The sequence below is a fragment of the Rhinolophus sinicus genome, chromosome 17 (genome assembly GCF_057876585.1).
Source record: "Rhinolophus sinicus isolate RSI-liver-muscle chromosome 17, RSI-T2T, whole genome shotgun sequence".
NCBI lineage: Eukaryota > Metazoa > Chordata > Mammalia > Chiroptera > Rhinolophidae > Rhinolophus > Rhinolophus sinicus.
This window is the reverse complement of record NC_142517.1, coordinates 107,268,720-107,286,657: the sequence shown is the minus strand read 5'-3', so window position 1 is coordinate 107,286,657 and position 17,938 is coordinate 107,268,720. Positions and strand designations below refer to the sequence as shown.

The 17,938-nt window shown below is 39.1% G+C and overlaps 1 protein-coding gene across 1 annotated transcript in view; it reads right to left on the bottom strand.

Moving 5' to 3' along the window:
* SLC9A9 (solute carrier family 9 member A9) overlaps positions 1-17,938 on the bottom strand; it is a 572,969-nt gene that overhangs the window by 207,750 nt on the left and 347,281 nt on the right. Inside the window, exons 10-11 of the mRNA XM_074334001.2 lie at positions 10,456-10,569; positions 8,747-8,858 (exon numbers count right to left, since the gene is read on the bottom strand). Coding sequence (XP_074190102.2) covers positions 8,747-8,858; positions 10,456-10,569 — 226 coding nt within the window. The remainder of the gene's footprint in view (positions 1-8,746; positions 8,859-10,455; positions 10,570-17,938) is intronic.

Sequence of the window (17,938 nt, the reverse complement as noted above, 5' to 3'; positions counted from 1 at the left end):
ACGCTTGACATCCTGAAAAACCAAAATGTGCACAGTAAGTTCCTGAATTAAATGATAAATCATTTAGTTTCCTGTATACTTCTAGGGAGAGGCGACAGGCATTCTGGATTGTCTCCTGTCATTACTCAGAGTCTGTCAACGGCTGGCTTGCTCTTGTTTTGGTCGAAGTCTCTCACCACATAGGATGGTCGAATGATGTACAAGAGCTTGCCACTTTCTCACACTCAATAAATGTCTAAGTAGATGGTGGCATTTTGCATGGGCCTATTTGTCCCCAAGTAGGCTACAGTATATTCTCCTCACAAAAGCTCGTACTTGGAGTGACAACATTTTGATTCACATATTAGTGCCACAAGTAAGTCACTGCTGCAATTCAAGGTTGAGTATTAACAATTGTCCTTAAATGAAGGGAAGGACAAGGAGCCCTGGGTCTTGCCTTCCACAGGTATGGCGCTAGCACTTAGCACGGCCTCAGGCTGTGTCTTCCGCAGGGATTTGACAGCCAAACCCCCTTTGGAAGGAAAATCTCAGTCTTGGATAAGAGGTTTTCCCAAGAGCAGTTGTGAGTACATAGGAATCACATCTCTGTGAAGCACTAATGACTCTCTCATCTGTAGTGGTTAAAGAAAGTGATGGAAACCCTGTTGTCATTCGTTGAGTGTTTCCTGGGAAACAGTCCCAGGGCGAGGCATGGTGCATACATTTTCTAGTCTGATTTTCAGCACTGACCATCTAAGGTAAACATTTTTATCTCAATTTTTTAGCCAATGGAACTGAGGTTTGGAGAGAGTTCGTCACAGACCCCCGTGCGGCTGTGCCCACTTCGAAGCCTGAGCTCACTACACTTCACCAAAACAATAGTTCCTAGTTAGAAAATATCGTGGTGTGCCAAATAGCAGAATCTAATTTGCTGCACAAAAATGCAAGCACTGGTAATTTTTATTGTAAATTTATTTTGCAGCTAAGTGAAGAATGATCATGTTTTGTCCTAATTACAGGAGAAAACAACTCTACGGGACTGACCACAGTTCTCAGCTACTTCTGGGCTCTTCTGAATTTATCATAATCACACAAACTTACTCAGTGTTTGAAACTCTGAGGACTTAATGGGATCTGTAATTCATATGGCTCAACTATGCTTATCTTCTTTGTCACAGCAATGCTGCTGTACTTATTCATTATTCAAGAGGACATTTCTGTGATTGCTTGACACACTGGTTAAGACATTTTCATGACTCATTTCCTGCATAAGCTGGTTAACCCTGTCCCATTTGAAGACGAGACGCACTCCATTGGGCCACTTTGCTCTCTAATGCCTGCCCTAGCCCACAGTGGATGGTACCACGTGAGAGGGATTGGGGCTCGGTGGAAGTTCATCTCCTCCGATGGAGGAAAAAGTTCTGAGTCTGTGCCACATTATCTTATTAGTGGCCTTGTACTGGTAAGGAAGAGATACTGGCCTAATCAATTGCACGAGGTATGCCCACAGCAAGAAAGATTTATAGCACAGAAGGGAGAGAGAACACGGATTCTAGGTGGGGTCCTGCAAAGACATAGGCCTGACAATCAATGTTTGACAGCATGAAAATGTCATCCAACTTGTCTCTCTCTGAAAGTACGAACAAGGGAAGAGAGAAGGAAAGAGTCCTGTTGCTTAGAGGGCTTAGAATCTCAGATAACCCTTACATGTACTTAAAAAAAATAAAAAATAAAAATAAAAAAATTAAAAACACCTAAAAAGCAAAACCTTTTCCTAAGCTGAAATTAGGTTTAGCCTGATTCTTGATTCAAATCATCTGGCTCGTGTAAAAGTCCCAAGGTTTCAAATGAAATCTCAGGTGTTTAACTGGAAAAGAAAGCCATCTCCCCAACACAGAGCAAGCAAAGACCTGAAAACTGTTCTCAGACCCGAATACCACCTTTGAAGAGTGCAAACAATATTTACTGTTATCAATACTCAGGGAAGGGCTAGCAGTGGCTAGCAGTGAGTAGGTGAAAAATATTTTCTTTCATCTAAAAAAAAAAAAAAAAAAAAGTTTTTATTTGTTGGTTGAATTCTGTGCTGAAAATTATTATTGCTTAAGTGGCATTTTAGTGAAGTGTACAAATTTAGACACATTTAGACTATGTTGTAGTGTACAACATTTAGACAATGTTGTAGTTTGTTCGTTCATTTGCCCATTCACGCACCAGTTGTTTGTGGAAGGTTATGCTTTCCTGACCATCCTGTTCTACGAGCTCTGGGGTCTTCCAATTCTGGAATTAGGCCCACAAGCAGCTCTCAGACTCTCAGACCAAGCCTAATTGGTTTTACAGGTAGGAGCTAAGCAACAGTAATTTTAAGGATGGAGAGCGACAAATAAAACCTTTTTGTTTTGTTAAAATTATAGTGTGCTGGGTGCTGAGGTACAGAGTAAACCAAACAGATAAGCATTGGCTTCACAAAGCTCCCAGTCTAGAGGGGCATACAGGCAGGCAAAGCAAAAACCACAGTAGAATGTGATGAGTCCCAGGAGAGGAGTAGTATTGGGTCTATGAAAACAGATGAGATGGGCCGGCCCAGAACTGAGGAATTACCAACACTTTCTACAGGAAGTGATGTCTAAGCCGAGATCTAACGAATAATAGGAATAGCTGAATAAAAGATCTAAAGGATAGCTGAATAAAAGAGTGAAGGTGGGTGGGTGTGGAAAAGGTTCTGGGCAGAGGGAGAGGCTGAGTGAATAGGGGGAAAGTCAGCATGCTCAAGGAACTGGAAGAAATTCAATAACTGGCCAAACACTGCTATGCTGCTATGTTGAGATGGCAAATGGAAGAACAAGAAGCAAGATTAGTATTTGGGAGGGTTTAAAACAATCAGAATGAAGCGGGAGAAATGGATGGAAGACAGAAGCTCAGAACAGAAGCCATGAATTGCGATGACGTTTTGGGATGTGCTTCTCAAACTTTCATGTGCATGGAAATTACCTGGGGATCTTGTTAGAAGGCAGGTTTGGATTCAGTATTTCTGGGGAGCTCCCAAGTGATGCCAGATGGCCTGAAGACTACACTTTGGGAGTCTTACGTGGAGGCTGGGAATTATGAGACAGTCCTGGTGGCTTAATGGCGTTCCATTGGCTTGGATTGTCACAGATACAGATTCTGGTTCCTAGGCACTGAAACAATGACCATGGCTCTTCGCTTTCACGAATTCTACGTATGTTTTCTTCCTGGTTGAACTGACATTCTGCTGGGCAAGGCTACTTAAGGGTCAAAGTCTCAAATTGGCTCTGACCATGGCCCAACTAATGGCTCACCAAAAAGACAGTAAGAAAGGGGGCCTCCTGCACATTGACAGTGGTTCTTAAGCTGTTCCTCATGGTACACTGTCCTCCCATTGCACACTGGTATTCCGTGAGCTGCAAAATAGTGTACCCCAAACTTGAATAACAATGGCAGTCTTTCACCATTGAGGTAAAAAATGAATGCTAGCATAAACATTTTCCTGATTGATAAGTTTTTCTGTATGCCTTTCTCTTAATCCATTGGTACTGAACGCTTATGAGTGCTGGTGGACACCCCAATGAGCAATATTAGCAGCCAAGCCTGGCAGCACTGGTGCTGTCTTTATGGCATCTGAGTGCAGGGATGAGGTTTCATGTTATAGCTGTACACTGCGCCCCACCCTCCCTTGTGAAACTCTTCTAGTTTATAAGATAGGGTACATTGGGGTGTCAGTGTCTCTGTGCAGCGGAAACCAGCACATTGGGGAGCATGCTCTCTGACGTGTTGTCAGGCTCCTTCAACCTGCCCAGGGGCTCGGGGCCTCTGTCTTGTCTGTCTCAGTGCAGCCGCTCTGCATGAGGCTCTGTCACCGACAGGCCACAGTCCCCAGGTCACAGAGGTTGCAGGAATGCGGCTGAGCTCCACTGGGCATAACATTTCTCCTCCTTTCAGCAACTCCCGGTTCTTACTTAGTTTTAAATTAAATAAAAATTGCAGCACATGGGTTTGAATTAAAACAAGAGGCCTGATCTTTTCATAGGTGCCACATCAAGAGGAAAGGTCATTTGTGCGAAGCACCTCTCTTTCAATTTAAACCACAGAGCTGTGCCTCTTGGGTTTCGAGGGAACTGAGGGCTGGGGGAGGGCTGCTCACTCTGGTGTTAGCTGGGGCTGTGCTCAAGAGAGAGAGGGACATTTCAGGGAGCTGAGCATCCTCTTAAATCCTTTGTGCTGGGTGTCACACCATACACAGAGCAGTTCCCAACCCCTGGCCTTGAAGGTAACGAAGGTCTTAGGAATGTCTCAGGGTAGTCTTCCTCAACTGACTCTTGACAGCAACCTAGCTACCAAAACCAGAATTTGCATTATTAACAGCTTCTCAAGACAGAAAAGACAGAAACACCTACCCCTGACCTTGGCGCCATTCCTCATGTTCAGTTTCTAAGGCTTCATGTGTGCACGTGTGTGTATGTGTATGTGTGTGTGCGTGTGTGCGTGTGTAGATTACTAGTCTATACAACACAAATTGGGTAGGATGTGTGCTATTGAGAAATTTGATCTGGGCCCTGACCGTCGCTTCATTCTGTTTAATCCACTCCAGAGACAGATGGTGTAGGCGGGTAGAGGGTGATGGTGGTGGCGGTGGGAACGGCCGTAAAGAATATGTTTTATTCAGAAGCATTGCTGTAGCAGAACTGCGCCCAGAGCTCCAAGCCCTTGTTCAGTGCTCACTGCAGGCCCCACTCACTGACAGGAGGAGAGGAACAAGCAGCTGGATCCCTTTGCACACTTTCACCTCCAGGGGCATTCAGATTTGGAGACAGGTCTGATTCAGGTTTTGTGGGGCCTGAGAAACATATGCATTTTGGGGGTCCCATTAAAGAAAAATAGTACAAAAAGTCTTTTACAAACTTTGCATACTATCAGAACACACAGCTAGGGTCCCTCCCAGGATCTTGGAAGGGGCTCGTGTAAGAGTGGGAGCCTAAAGCTTAAGCTTCATTAACTTTACAAGTGAATCCATTTCTGCTGGGAAGGCATCGCCAGCTCTTTCCTGCCCAGTGCTCAAAGGGCACACTTACATGTGGGTAAAAATGATGGGAAAGGATTTATCAGAGGGTAGGTATAATTGACTAAGAAAGTCTGGGTCTTATCTGGCCTGCCTTTGAACCACCTGGGCTGCACTGTCTCAGGGAAGGAGCTTGGGCCAAAGCCACTCTCTGTCAGGTGCACGCCTCTTACGCAGGGCCCACATCTTTGTCTCAGTTGACCCAAATACCTACCCAAGAAAAGGTATCAGTGAATGAATAGCTATGCATGGTTATGAATGAGTGCATGTGCAAATAAATTCACACTTGCATTTTAAATGAAAAGTCATTGTTGTTTACCTTTTCCAAAGGACTCTGAAAACGTTTTAAGCTATGTAAAGAAATCCTCAATCTAAACTTACTAGTGAAGCACGGACTGCATTCTGAAAGAAGGCTACCAACATTATCCTTATTGGATGACCAAAACCACTCTAGGCATAAGTAAGAATATCAGATTATATTATAAAGTAAATATTCTTTAAAGGGAAGGGATTTTCTTCTGGTTTCAGCAGAAGAACCCAAAAAAGGCTAGACAGCGTGGTCTTTGATCTGCTTCTTTACCTCCTCCTCTGGTTTATGTTACCTTAAGTTGACCTTTTAATTCTTTATTTCCTGGCAAATACCATGAACACTGTAGGTCCTAAGTGAGGCATATCAGAATTCAAGCAGAAAATCAGTTCAGCCTGGAGCATTCTCTTTTGAAGAAAAGAATTGACCTGCAGGTGGTGAACTCACCTGAGACTTCCTCCACTCTGATGGGGTCAGTGAGTGCAGTCTACAACCAGAACCAATGGCTGGAAGGGGCGTCTCCCACGTGTTTGGTTTGTTGTGAACTGGATGGGGCTGGGTTTGCACGAGGGACATGTTAGACATGCTGGGGTTGGCCTGGGCTAGGAAGGGCACGGTTTTCATTTAACTTTTGTTCTCATGACCTTGAGGGTAAATTTGGAGTAGGGTCATGTAGATGAGAGTCTCTAAATTCAAAGTCAAGGAGCTTGGGTTCAAGTCTCAATTTTATCTCTAATTGTCATGAGATTGTGAGCAAAATACCCAACCTTTCCATCTCTCCATGTCTCTCTCTCCCCGCTCCCCCACTCTTTCAATCTGCAAAATAGACCAATATGCTTACCCTACTTTGCCCTGGCTATGAGTCTCAAAATATTGCTCATGAAAGGTGTAAAGTGATTTTTGAGTTGAACATGTATGATTCCATTACATAACCATGTAATGTTGCAATTTCCTCCTTTTAAAGCTAAAAAGACAGCTTTTTTAGTGGAAAATCCAAAGTTCTTTCCACCATACAAGGGAATGTCATTAATATTATTAACTTATAGTAAAAATGGCATTAAAAAAATGAAGAAGTAACCCCATCTCTTGGTTGTTCAGATTCATTTCAATGTGAAAAGTATATAAAAATCCAATCAAATCGATAAACAGAAATTCATTTTGGCCCAAGGTGACTGTGACCCTTGAGGCTAAGCTGCTAAACTGCTAACAGTAAGTGACTTGACGACTGGCCGATGACATGGATGCTCAATGTGAAAGACAATGGGTGTCATTCTCTGGACATCATAGTCATGCATGTAGGGGTCCTGAAATTTTGGCATGATGGTCTTTTTAGAGATAGAAGTAGCTCATTAGCATTCCCCTGAATTAAATTAATCATGTCAACCCCGTTAATGCGATGAGGTTATTCCTTTCCTTTTAGAGGGTGAAGATGCTTTAGAACAGGGCCACATAGCAAATATTTCAGATTTTGTAGACCATATGGTTTCTGTTGCAACAACTCAACTCTGTCCCTATAGTGCAAAAGTAGCCATGGACAATATGCAAAAGAAGGGGTCTACCTGTATTCCAACTATATTTATAAAGGTGGCACGGGCTGGAATTGGTTGGAAGGCCACAGATTGCTGACTCCTGCTTTAGAGTACCATAAAGATATCATCCAATTCCAGGCTTCCTTATGTCCCTCAGTTATACGCACCTTATTATTGGCCTCAGTGTTTAATGCAGCCCCAATTCTATAGCTAAGAGAACATAGAAAGGGCCAAAGCCTGGAGAAATCATCAAGCCAGGTGGCCATTTGGGCAGACACTTCACATCTCGATATGGTTATCTAAAACCCTACACTTTCTCAAAGTAGTCTTTGTAAAATAAAGCATTGTTTAAAATATAACATCCAGTTTTAAAAATAAGCCAGTATTCTGTAGAATAAAACTACTGATGTTCTGATGGGAAAGAAGGCAGAGAGCTTTCCAACTCCTAGAAATGATTTGCAAAAACTCAACCCGGTGCTGACTTCCTATTTATAAGTGAACAAATACGCCTTTTTGCGTTCCCATGATAGAACTGAACTCCTCACCAAAGTTCATTGCTGCTCTAAGTGAATGGTCACCTGTCAGTCCAGCTTATCCTTTTTATGACTCTCTCTCATTCTAGCATGTCTGGAAAAGTAGGGAAGTACTCTCAGTGCCCTGCAGAAGGACAGTTTTTCACTCTGGATCTCCATTTGCCTATGGAGGCAAACAACTCATTCTCAGCCTGGGAGCTGCCACCATTTACTGTGTGGAGCAGGCTACAATGAAACTGAAAGTGAAACAAGACTTTTATTCCTAGTACTACTTCTAAAAATGAGGGTTTTCAGACACTTGGTTGGGTTTAAAGTGGAGTCTCACAGACCTGAGTTCAGGAATGTTTGAGTCATCAACCAAGTTACTTAACCTCTTTGAGATCTTGAACCTCAGTTTCTCCATCTGAAAAATGGGTTAATATATACATCATAGGGTTGATCTATAATGAGTAGCAAATAGTAGATAGTCAATAAATCATAGTTTCTCTCACTTTTTCAATGGCTGCCTGTACACCCCAAATTTTATTTGTTTGCTCTATTCTGAAAGAAGTTTGTTTGTTTTACTCTCACATATCTTCCAATGAATGGCCTCCGTGTGTCATATAAGTGGATACACACATAGAAAACATATAAGCGGACAGGTCTCCAAGCAGGAAAGACTAATGGTAGGAATATTGTTTGAACAGAAAGAAACCATAATCCCCAGAGGAGTTCAGGGTCAACAGATTCATTTGGTTTATTTTCTTTTGGAAAAAGGAGCCATCAGGAATGGTTTAGGCACGGAGAACATAAGCTTCTTGAAAGCAGAGACTTTGTCAATTTCATCCACCAGTGCCTGGAACTGCTCTTGTCACTTGGTGATTATGTAATTAATATTTGTTTTCTCCACTAATAACAGAGCATACTTAGACATGATTTGCTTTTGTATTAACCAGGAGAAGTCCTAGAGCTTAGCATGCTTAAGGAGAAGGAGCCTTAACAATGGACAGAGATGGCACCATTTACAGACTACTTACCTTCATGATCATGCAAATTCCCCAGTATAAAAACTGATCTGAAATAGGTCATGGGAAAGTCCACTGCTGATTCCAGGCCAGTTTCTGGCAGATACTGTACCTTGAGGCCATCCCAACAAGATTTCCTTTCATTTAATTTTCCTTCCAGAAAGATAAATCCCACTGTTGCTCAAAGTACCAGCGAGGTGCTAGGCCCAGTGGGGTAAAGAGAAGTTACGCTTCCCTAGGTCTCTAAGCCTCCTCATGGTCGTGCACGTCCTGTGAGAGCGTGAGAACAGTAGCAGTGACATCTAACACAGTTCACGTACCTGAAAACATCATCATGTGCTGAAAGTTCCAGGGGATCTTCTGTTTCCGGCCCAGATTCAGGAGAAAGGAGAGGGGATATATGTTGCAGGCTCTGGCAACAAAAATTGCTAGCTGGAGAGAGGCACAGGGAAACATTGAGGAAAATGGTGCTGCAGTGAGGGGGTAAGTTCTTGAGCTTTAATTATTATGTCTTTAGGTTTCTCTATATTATGACACAGACACCAGGGAGAAACATGTCCAGACGTGTACTCTTATGTCCAACCAACTTGCTTCAAAAAATTCATCTTTCAATGTCAGTTCCTTTCCAGAAATAATAGAGAGCTCTGCATTTCTTTGAATCTATATTTGGTTTACAATTGTTAACCCAATACCATTTCAATCACTGTAAATTTTCTCATTACATTTATGTTGCTGATGACTGACTCTATGCTCAATTCTGCTGCAAAATGTGAGGCAGAGACCATTCAGTGGCCGGCATTAGCTTCTCAAGCAGCACTTTAGAAAGGATAAATGTACTTTCTCATGATTACCACCTCACTTTCCATCAGTTCATATTCCCCATCTCTAGCAAGCTTCACTTATTTTTTGCTGCTAGTAGATTTAATTTTGAGAGGAATTGCCTGTCTAAACGTATAATGCAACTAACACTTTCAGGGGCATTTTACTAAACCCAAACTTGATAGGTTAAATCTATGAAAATAATGGTGGTCGTCACCACCCTCCTGTTGTCATCTAGGACTCCTTCCCTGAGAGTCTGTCTGTTCTAGTTCACCCTCAGATGGGGTGGAGTGATTTGTGCGGAGGGAGCGTCCTCCTAAGATCCAGGTTTGGGAGGAAATTAGAGAGTCAGTTGAGTGCTCCGCGACGAAAGAACAGGAGGCAAACACAGATGTTTAGTCGGAACAGGGCTTACAGAGAAGGGTCACTTTCCTGGCTGTAAGAGCATCTGCTATGATTGAGGGGGCATCTGTCTGTCCATTGTCCAAGTGGAAAGAAGGACAACAGCTGCTGACTGTCCGTGGAAACGTCCTTAGTGCTTCAGCATCCTTTTGTTCAGACATCCATTCCCCTGGGAAGGCCTGTACCCCAGGCCTAGAGGTAGAAAAGTCCACTGCATTAAAAGTGATGTCTAGATTTTGTCTGTTATTCTGTTTATAAGAAAGGGTTACCTTATTAAAACAAACTTACACGTCCACAATGATTAAAATATTGAAAGCACATCCATCATGCTAATTTCATTGGATCTTTATTCTATATGTCCTACTCTCAAAGTCCTTACTGTAAAGTAGATTTTACCATCTTATAATGAAATACTTTTAAAGATTAATAATCCTGACTGTCTTCTGATACACGCTAATGCAGATTAAATACATTTATTTATAAAGACTGGATTGACATATTTCTATGGAAATGATTCATAATTTTAAAAATATTGTGACTATTCAAAAAATGTCATTCTCCTTTAGTTTTTCCCCTTTAGTTCCCCCAGTAGATTCCAAATTTCTTATCCGGAACCATAAGCATTTACTAAAGGCCCCAGTTTCTTACGATGCTTTTCTCTCCTAACTAGAAGTTACATGTCTGCCCTAAATTTGAGCCCCACAGCAAACCTGAGGAAATTACTTTAATAATTTAACAGAATAATCAGTAAAAGTAAGTAGTTTGTTCTCTTCCCTTGTCACCCCATGTTCAATATTTCAAAGGATACAAAGGCTCCAAGTATAAAAAGAGCATTAAAGATATGATTCTGGAATGTGAACAGCGCCAGGCCCATGTAACAGAAGATAACGTTCTCAGCCAAGAAGTTCATAAATTCAAACAACTGAAAATAAACAGAAACCAAAACCCATTAATTATGACTCAGGTTTGACTCCACTTAATAACCTGTACTGTATTTGTTGACTGATGGTCCATCTTTATTCAGGAAGGCCATCGCTTTGGCCTTGTGTTAGCTTCTGGGGGGCGGGGCACAGGGGCCCCTCCCTGTCTTGTCAGGCCAGGTGACTCTACCATGGCTCTCTACCGAGGGACAGATGCTGCAGCCATGTCAACATCCCATCCTCCTTCTTGGCAAGGCTGCAGCAGATACCCCTGGGTAAAATTAACCAGCGTGATGCTGGAACATTCCTACTGGGATGACAGATACTCTCTGTTATAGAAACTGAAACTGTGTAATTTGCTTAAGGTGTACTGTAGTAAACAATGCAAAGATTGCTTAGGCCCTTCTGCACATACCCCTAGGTGCACTTGAGTTCCCAGAACCTAAAGATCCACATTAAAAAAAGCTTCAGCTAAATTATCTTCTTTAGGCAGCCAGGAGGATGAACTTGGAAACTTGGAATAAGGATGAACGTCGACTATATTTCAAGATTAGAAGGATCAGTATATTTCAAACCCCAGACAATGAGACTCATTACATTGATTGATGTAGGTATATTCATTAAATGTCTACAATTTCTAGCTGGTAAAAAGAAGATGATTAATTCCAGGGATCAGTTTATTCAGCAAGAACACAATAGATACATTTAATTCAGTCAGAGGAATGGAGTGATAACATCTATGCTGATGAATGCTCCCGAGAATTATTCTTAGACCATTAACTAAACAATTTGAGTTGACCATGAAAAATGTTCTCCAACTTCCAGATTAGAAATAAAAGGGAAATGTGTCCAGGGGCTGCAACAGAGACAGATTTGGAAGAGACTTTAGTTTGTGTTCCAGACTTTTCATTTGGAACTTTCTGAAACTTCGTTCTCAGACCCACATAAATACCATGTTTGGTAAATGTCTCTGGAGGCATTTCTCTTGGCTTTTTAAGAACTCATTTTTTTTTTCCATGTAATGTATTTACAGTCCTACAAATAATGCCCAATACCTGTTTACTGACAGTTGACAGGAAGAAAAATGGAATCGTGTCAGAAACATTATTTAAAACCAATAATAGAAAGAAAGGATTTGAAAAGATACAGCTCCTGTGGCACAAAATGGTCTTTGTGCAGTGGCAGCAATCATCAGTTATTTTGAGCACTCGTTTCGCATTCTAGGCTAGCTCATCTCAACAAATACTGTCACCCAAATAACCACAGAAAACTTGAAAACATGAGGGAAAATATAGGGGATGGGGAACACTTTTCTACCTCATTAAATCTTTACTTTTTCAAGAAGTGAGATTTGGCTGTCTTAATCTGCTCGGGCTGCCATAACAAAATACTACAGACTGAATATCTTAAACAATAGAAATGTATTTCTCAGCGTTCTGGAGGTTGGGAAGCCGAACACCAGGGTGCCAGATGATTTGGTTCTGGTGAGGGCCTCTTTCTGATTTACAGACAGCAGCCTACTTGCTATTTCCTCACACCATGGAGAGAGAGATCATCCCTCTCGCGTCTCTTCTTATGAGGGCACTGATCCCATTTGTGAAGGCTCCACTCTTATGAACTAGTCACCCCCCAAGTGCCCCAACTCCAAATACCATCACATTGAGGGTTAGGGCTTCAACATCTGAATTGGGGGGAGAGGTCAGCACAAAAATTCACTTCATGGCAGCTATCCAGTTTTTAATATTAATAAACATATGCCAAGCTTAAATCTATAGGGTCACTTCTCCTACCCCTATCCCAAGTGTATTTTACTCTAGAGAAGACATTTTGCTATCTAGGAGCCTCTTCTTGGTGGCCACATTCCTATTTCCTTTTGGGGTCCATCTCCTTCCCACACTCAGCCCATAGATTGATGTCTTCATAGCTTAGATATGGAATATGTGATTTAGGACTAAACCACTCAAATCATGCATTTCTCCAGCTAGCGTGATTGGTATGATGCATTTAGAGAGAAAAAATATATATATATATATATAAATATATATATATATAATTGTTGCTAGATACACAAATATATACGTATACATATATATACATGTATATTTGTGTATCTAACAACAATTAAATATATATATATATATTTATAAATATATATAAATAAATATATATATATATATATATATATATATATATATATATATATATATATCGGCCTTTGCAGGGAATATTGGGACAAAGATGCCCAACTTTTCACTGTGTGAGAATCCAGTAGCATGCAGGCTGGGGAGCTGCTGCCAGCCATCTTGTGATCACAGGGGAAATAGACATCTGAGAGAGAAGCCATGTCCTGATGACACTGTTTAATCTTCTGTATTCAACCTCTCTCAAAGTAAAACCCCTCAGACGTTTGAATTAAAGAGACCAATAAACCACTTTTTGACTTGAGGTGGGGTTTCTATCACTTAAAATGATACAAACTCCTTTACAGTCTTATACTGGTTTAACAAAACAAAACACCTCTCTGACTCAATATAGATGATAAATAAAATGGTGTGTGGTCAACATTTTTACTTTTTTTCACTGAGTAACAAGTCTGTTATCCCTACCCACCACCACCACCACCACCACCACTGTTTTTTACTACTCACCTTAAAGGTGGAAAAAAAGTGTATGGATAAAGTCAATTTTTTTTTTTCTGTTGGTTTTTGCGATACGATAGAAATTTGTCCTATACATTTTACATGGGGACTCATGGTATTAAATATTTGTTTTAGAGATTTTCTTACTTTGTTTCTTTTCTCTTTTGTTTTTTTTAATTTTTTTATTAGTTTCAGGTGTACAAACAAATCTACTATGCATCTGACACTGTACACAGCCATTATAATACCATTGATTATATTCTTTATACTGTAATATATTATATATATATACATATATATGTGTGTGTGTATATATATATATATATATATATATATATATATATATATATAATTATAGTTGATGGTCAATATCAATTTATGTTAATTTCAGGTGTAAAGTGCAGTGGTTAGGCATTTGTATTATTTATTCAGTGATTCCCCCCCACCGTAAGTCTAGTACCCATCTGACATCATATATAGTTTTTACATTATTGACTATATTCCCCATACTATATTTCTCATCCCCATGACTATTTTGTGACTACCAATTTGTACTTCTTAATCCCTTCACCTTTCTCACCCATCCCCCAACCCCCCTCCCTACTTAGCAAACATCAGTTTGTTCATCTGCATCTATGAGTTTATTTCTGTTCTGTTTGTTCATTTATTCTGTTCTTTAGATTCCACATATAGGTGAGATCATATGGTATTTGTCTCTCTCAGTCTGACTTATTTCACTTAGCATAATATCTGCTAGGTCCATCCATGTTGTTACAAATGGTAAGATTTCATTCTTTTTTTATGGTAGAGTAATACTCCATTTTACAAATGTACCACAATTTCTTTATCCAATTGTCTATTGATAGGCATTTCAGTTGTTTCCAGAGATTTTCTTTCTTTTGATAACTCAGCATTTTAATTATGTTTAGTCACTTAGTTTATTGAAATCTAACCACTGACCAAAATTACAAGTAACTCTTTACATACACATTGCACAAAAATTTGATTTCCCATTTAGGTCCATTTCTGAACATGCTCTTTGTTCCTATTGTTATCTATTTGTGTACCAATACCACACTCTTTTAAATTAATGCAGATCCATAACACGATGTAAAATTCCATAGATATAGACAGACTGTTCCCATACTCTACCTTCTTCAGAATGTTTCTGGTTATTTTTGCATGTTTAAAAAAGTGTTTTTACTGATGCTTAATCACTTGGAAAAGTGTATAAGTCATATGTTTACAATTTAAGATTTTAAAAGGGAATATTACTAGCACCCCAGAATTACTCTTGCTTTCCTTCCCAGTTATACCTCCACAACCCAATGCAACTACATACTCTTTGCCCTTCTATCGTCACAAATTATCTTTCCTTTTTTTCACTTTTATATGAATGGAATCAGATAATATATACTACTTCACATTTGTCATCTTTTACTCAAGATGTGAGATTGTTTGTGAGATTCTTCATGTTGCATGTAGAAATTGCTTATTTATTCATTATATGAATATATCACAATTTATTTATTTATTCTATTATTGACAGACATTTAGGTTATTTCCATTTCAGGGCTATGATGAATTTTGCTGCTGTAAATATACGTTTGCATTTCTGTAGATTTGTTGGGACATAGTGCCAAGCAGTTTTCCAAAGTGGTGGGACCAGTTCACACTCCCATCAGCAGTTCTATTTGATTTATATTCTAGCCAATGCTTGGTTTTAATGCTGTTTTTTGAATCCACATTTTTGCCTCTTGACATTGCCATTTGAACTTAGGAATCAGCTTTTTCCATTTCCATAAAAATTTACTGGCATTGTAGCTGGATTTCCATTAAATGTATAGACAAATTTGGAAAGAATGCTCATCTTTACAGTATTAAAAGTTTGAATCCCTGATCATCATAGTCTTATAACTATTTTGGCTTTCTTGAATTTCTCTCAGCAATATCTTTATAAAGATTTTGTGTGTCTTTGGTTAGATTTGGTTTATTCCTAGATATTTGATGTTTTTTGTTGCTATTGTAAATGGCACACTTTTCAAAGTTTATTTTCTAATTGTTGCTAGATACACATATACAATTATTTTTTAAATTGATCTTGTATTCAGGTCTTTCCTAAATCTACTTAATAATTCTTATAGTTTATTGGTAGATTCTTTTGGCTTTTCACAATCATGTTTTTTTCTAATAAGATAGTTTTGTTTTTTTCCTTTCCAGTCATCATATCTTTTGCATCTCGCACTTGTTAGGACCTCTGGCACATTGTGGAATAGAAGTTGTGATGGGGCATCTTTATCTTATTCCCAATCTCAAAGGGAAACATTTCAGTATTTCTCTATTAAATTCATAGAAACTCTCCAACAGATTAAAGATGTTCCCTTCTATTCCTTTTTTAAAATATGGATTTAATTTTCTAATAGTGTTTTAGGATTTTTGTGTCCATATGACAAACGACTGGTTTATAATTCCTCTTTCTTGTGTAGTCTTTACCAGGTTGTATTGTTAAAGTTAAAATTACTGACATTTCACGAAGTTGGTTCTTATTCTCTTCCTTAAATGCTTAGAAGAATTCTAAGCTTGGTGTTTTCTTTGTAGAATGATTTTTAACTACAGATACAATTATTCTAATACATATAGCATTAGTCAGATTTTCTATTCATGTCTACATTAGTCTTAGAGTTGTGTTTGTCATTCCACCTACATTTTTGAATTTACTGGCATACAGTTTTTCATAAGATTTCAATATCTTCATGTCCGTAGTTATGTCTTTCCTCCCTAACATTGTTAATTCATGTCTTTTTTTTCTGATAAATCTATTAGGGAGTTACCAATTTTATGAGTGTTTTCCAGAAGCAACTTTGTTGTAGCTTGTTACTTCAAGTCCTAAATGCTGTGGTTTCTTGTCAATTCTTTTCAACACCTGCTTTTCTCTATTTTACCGAATTTACTAGTTGCTTCCTAGTGGAGTTGTTCTGACATCAGCTATACCTCTTGGGTAACTCTTCTCGACTGCTTATTTTTCTGGGTGAATAATCATTTTGTCAATTTTCCATCCAGAGTTTTAGAGCAATTTATTTTGTAACAGATAATATGTATATCAATATAAAGAGACATGACAATTTTATAATATTATTGGGGGAAAGATAGATTGTTTAGAAAAATTACAAAAAATGTTGGCTAATTTGGGGGGGGAACAAACTAAAGATGTGTTCCTAATGCACTCCTTATCTCCAAATAAATTCCAGAAGAATCAACAATGTACATAGAAAAACAAAATCATTTATGAATGTATTCCAAATACCACCTGTATATAATTTTGTATATAATTTTTCAATCAGGAAATTTTATCAGAATTGTTTATATTAGCAAAAACCTGGAAATAAATATCTACAATAAAAGAAATAGTTAATTGGGCAGGCATGAGAGCCCTAATGAGGCAGATTCTGCTCTGTAGGATCAGCCCCTCACCACAACTCCTCCACTGTAGTCATGCCAGTCCTCACAAGCAATGAGCCTAATGGTCAATCCCTACTAATTACATGCAAACAGCAACCAAGGCTCAACTACAACAGGAGGGCACACACAACCCACACAAGAAACACACGTGGCGCACCCATGCCAGGTAACTAGGGAGACTGCACCACTGAGCCCCACAGCATACCTAGTACATAAAGCCATTCTACTAAGACAGGAGACATAGAAGTCCTACTTAACATGTAGAAACAAACACAAAGAGGAAGCCAAAATGGGGAGACAAAGGAACATGTACCAAATAAAAGAACAGAATAAAGCTCCAGAAAAAAAATTAAACAAAATGGAGACAAGCAATGTACCAGATGCAGAGTTCCAAACACTTGTTATTAAGGTGCTCAATGATCTCAGGGAGAACATCAACAAAGAGATAGAAAACATAAAAAAGAACTTGTCAGAAATAAAGAATACAATAACAGAAATTACAAATACATTACAGGGAATCAACAGTAGATTTGATGAAGCAGATGATCAAATCAGCGATTTAGAAGATGAGGTAGCAGAAAACACCTAATCAGGACAGCAAAACAAAAAAAGAATCTAAACAAATGCGGAGAGCTTAAGGGGCCTCTGGGACAGCATCAAGCGTACCAACATTTGCATCATAGGCTTACCAGAGGAGAAGAAAGAGAGCAAGAAATTGAAAACCTATTTGAAGAAATACTAATGTAAAACTTCCTTAACCTGGTGAAGGAAATATATATAGAAGCCCAAAAAATGCAGAGTCCCAAACAAGATAAACTCAAAGAGGCCCACATCAAGGCACATCGTAATTAAAATGCTGAAGGTTAAAGACAAAGAAAGAATTTTAAAAGCAGCAAGGGAAAGGCAGTTAGTTACCCACAAAGGTGCTCCCATAAGACTATCAGCTGATTTATCAACAGAAACTTTACAGGCCAGAAGGAATTGGCATGAAACATTCAAAGTGATGAAAAGTAAGGACCTACAACCAAGACTACTCTACCTAGCATGCATATCATTTAGAATTGAAGGAGCTTCTCAGACAAGAAAAGGCTGAAGGAGTTCATCACCACCAAACCAGCATTGCAAGAAATCTTTAGAGGGACTTCTTTAACCAAAAAAATAAAAAAAAATTAGAAAGAAAAATAAATAGATAATAAAATGGCAATATTACATATCTATCAAAAATTACATTCAATGTAAGTGAAGTAAATGCTCCAATCAAAAGATGGGGGCT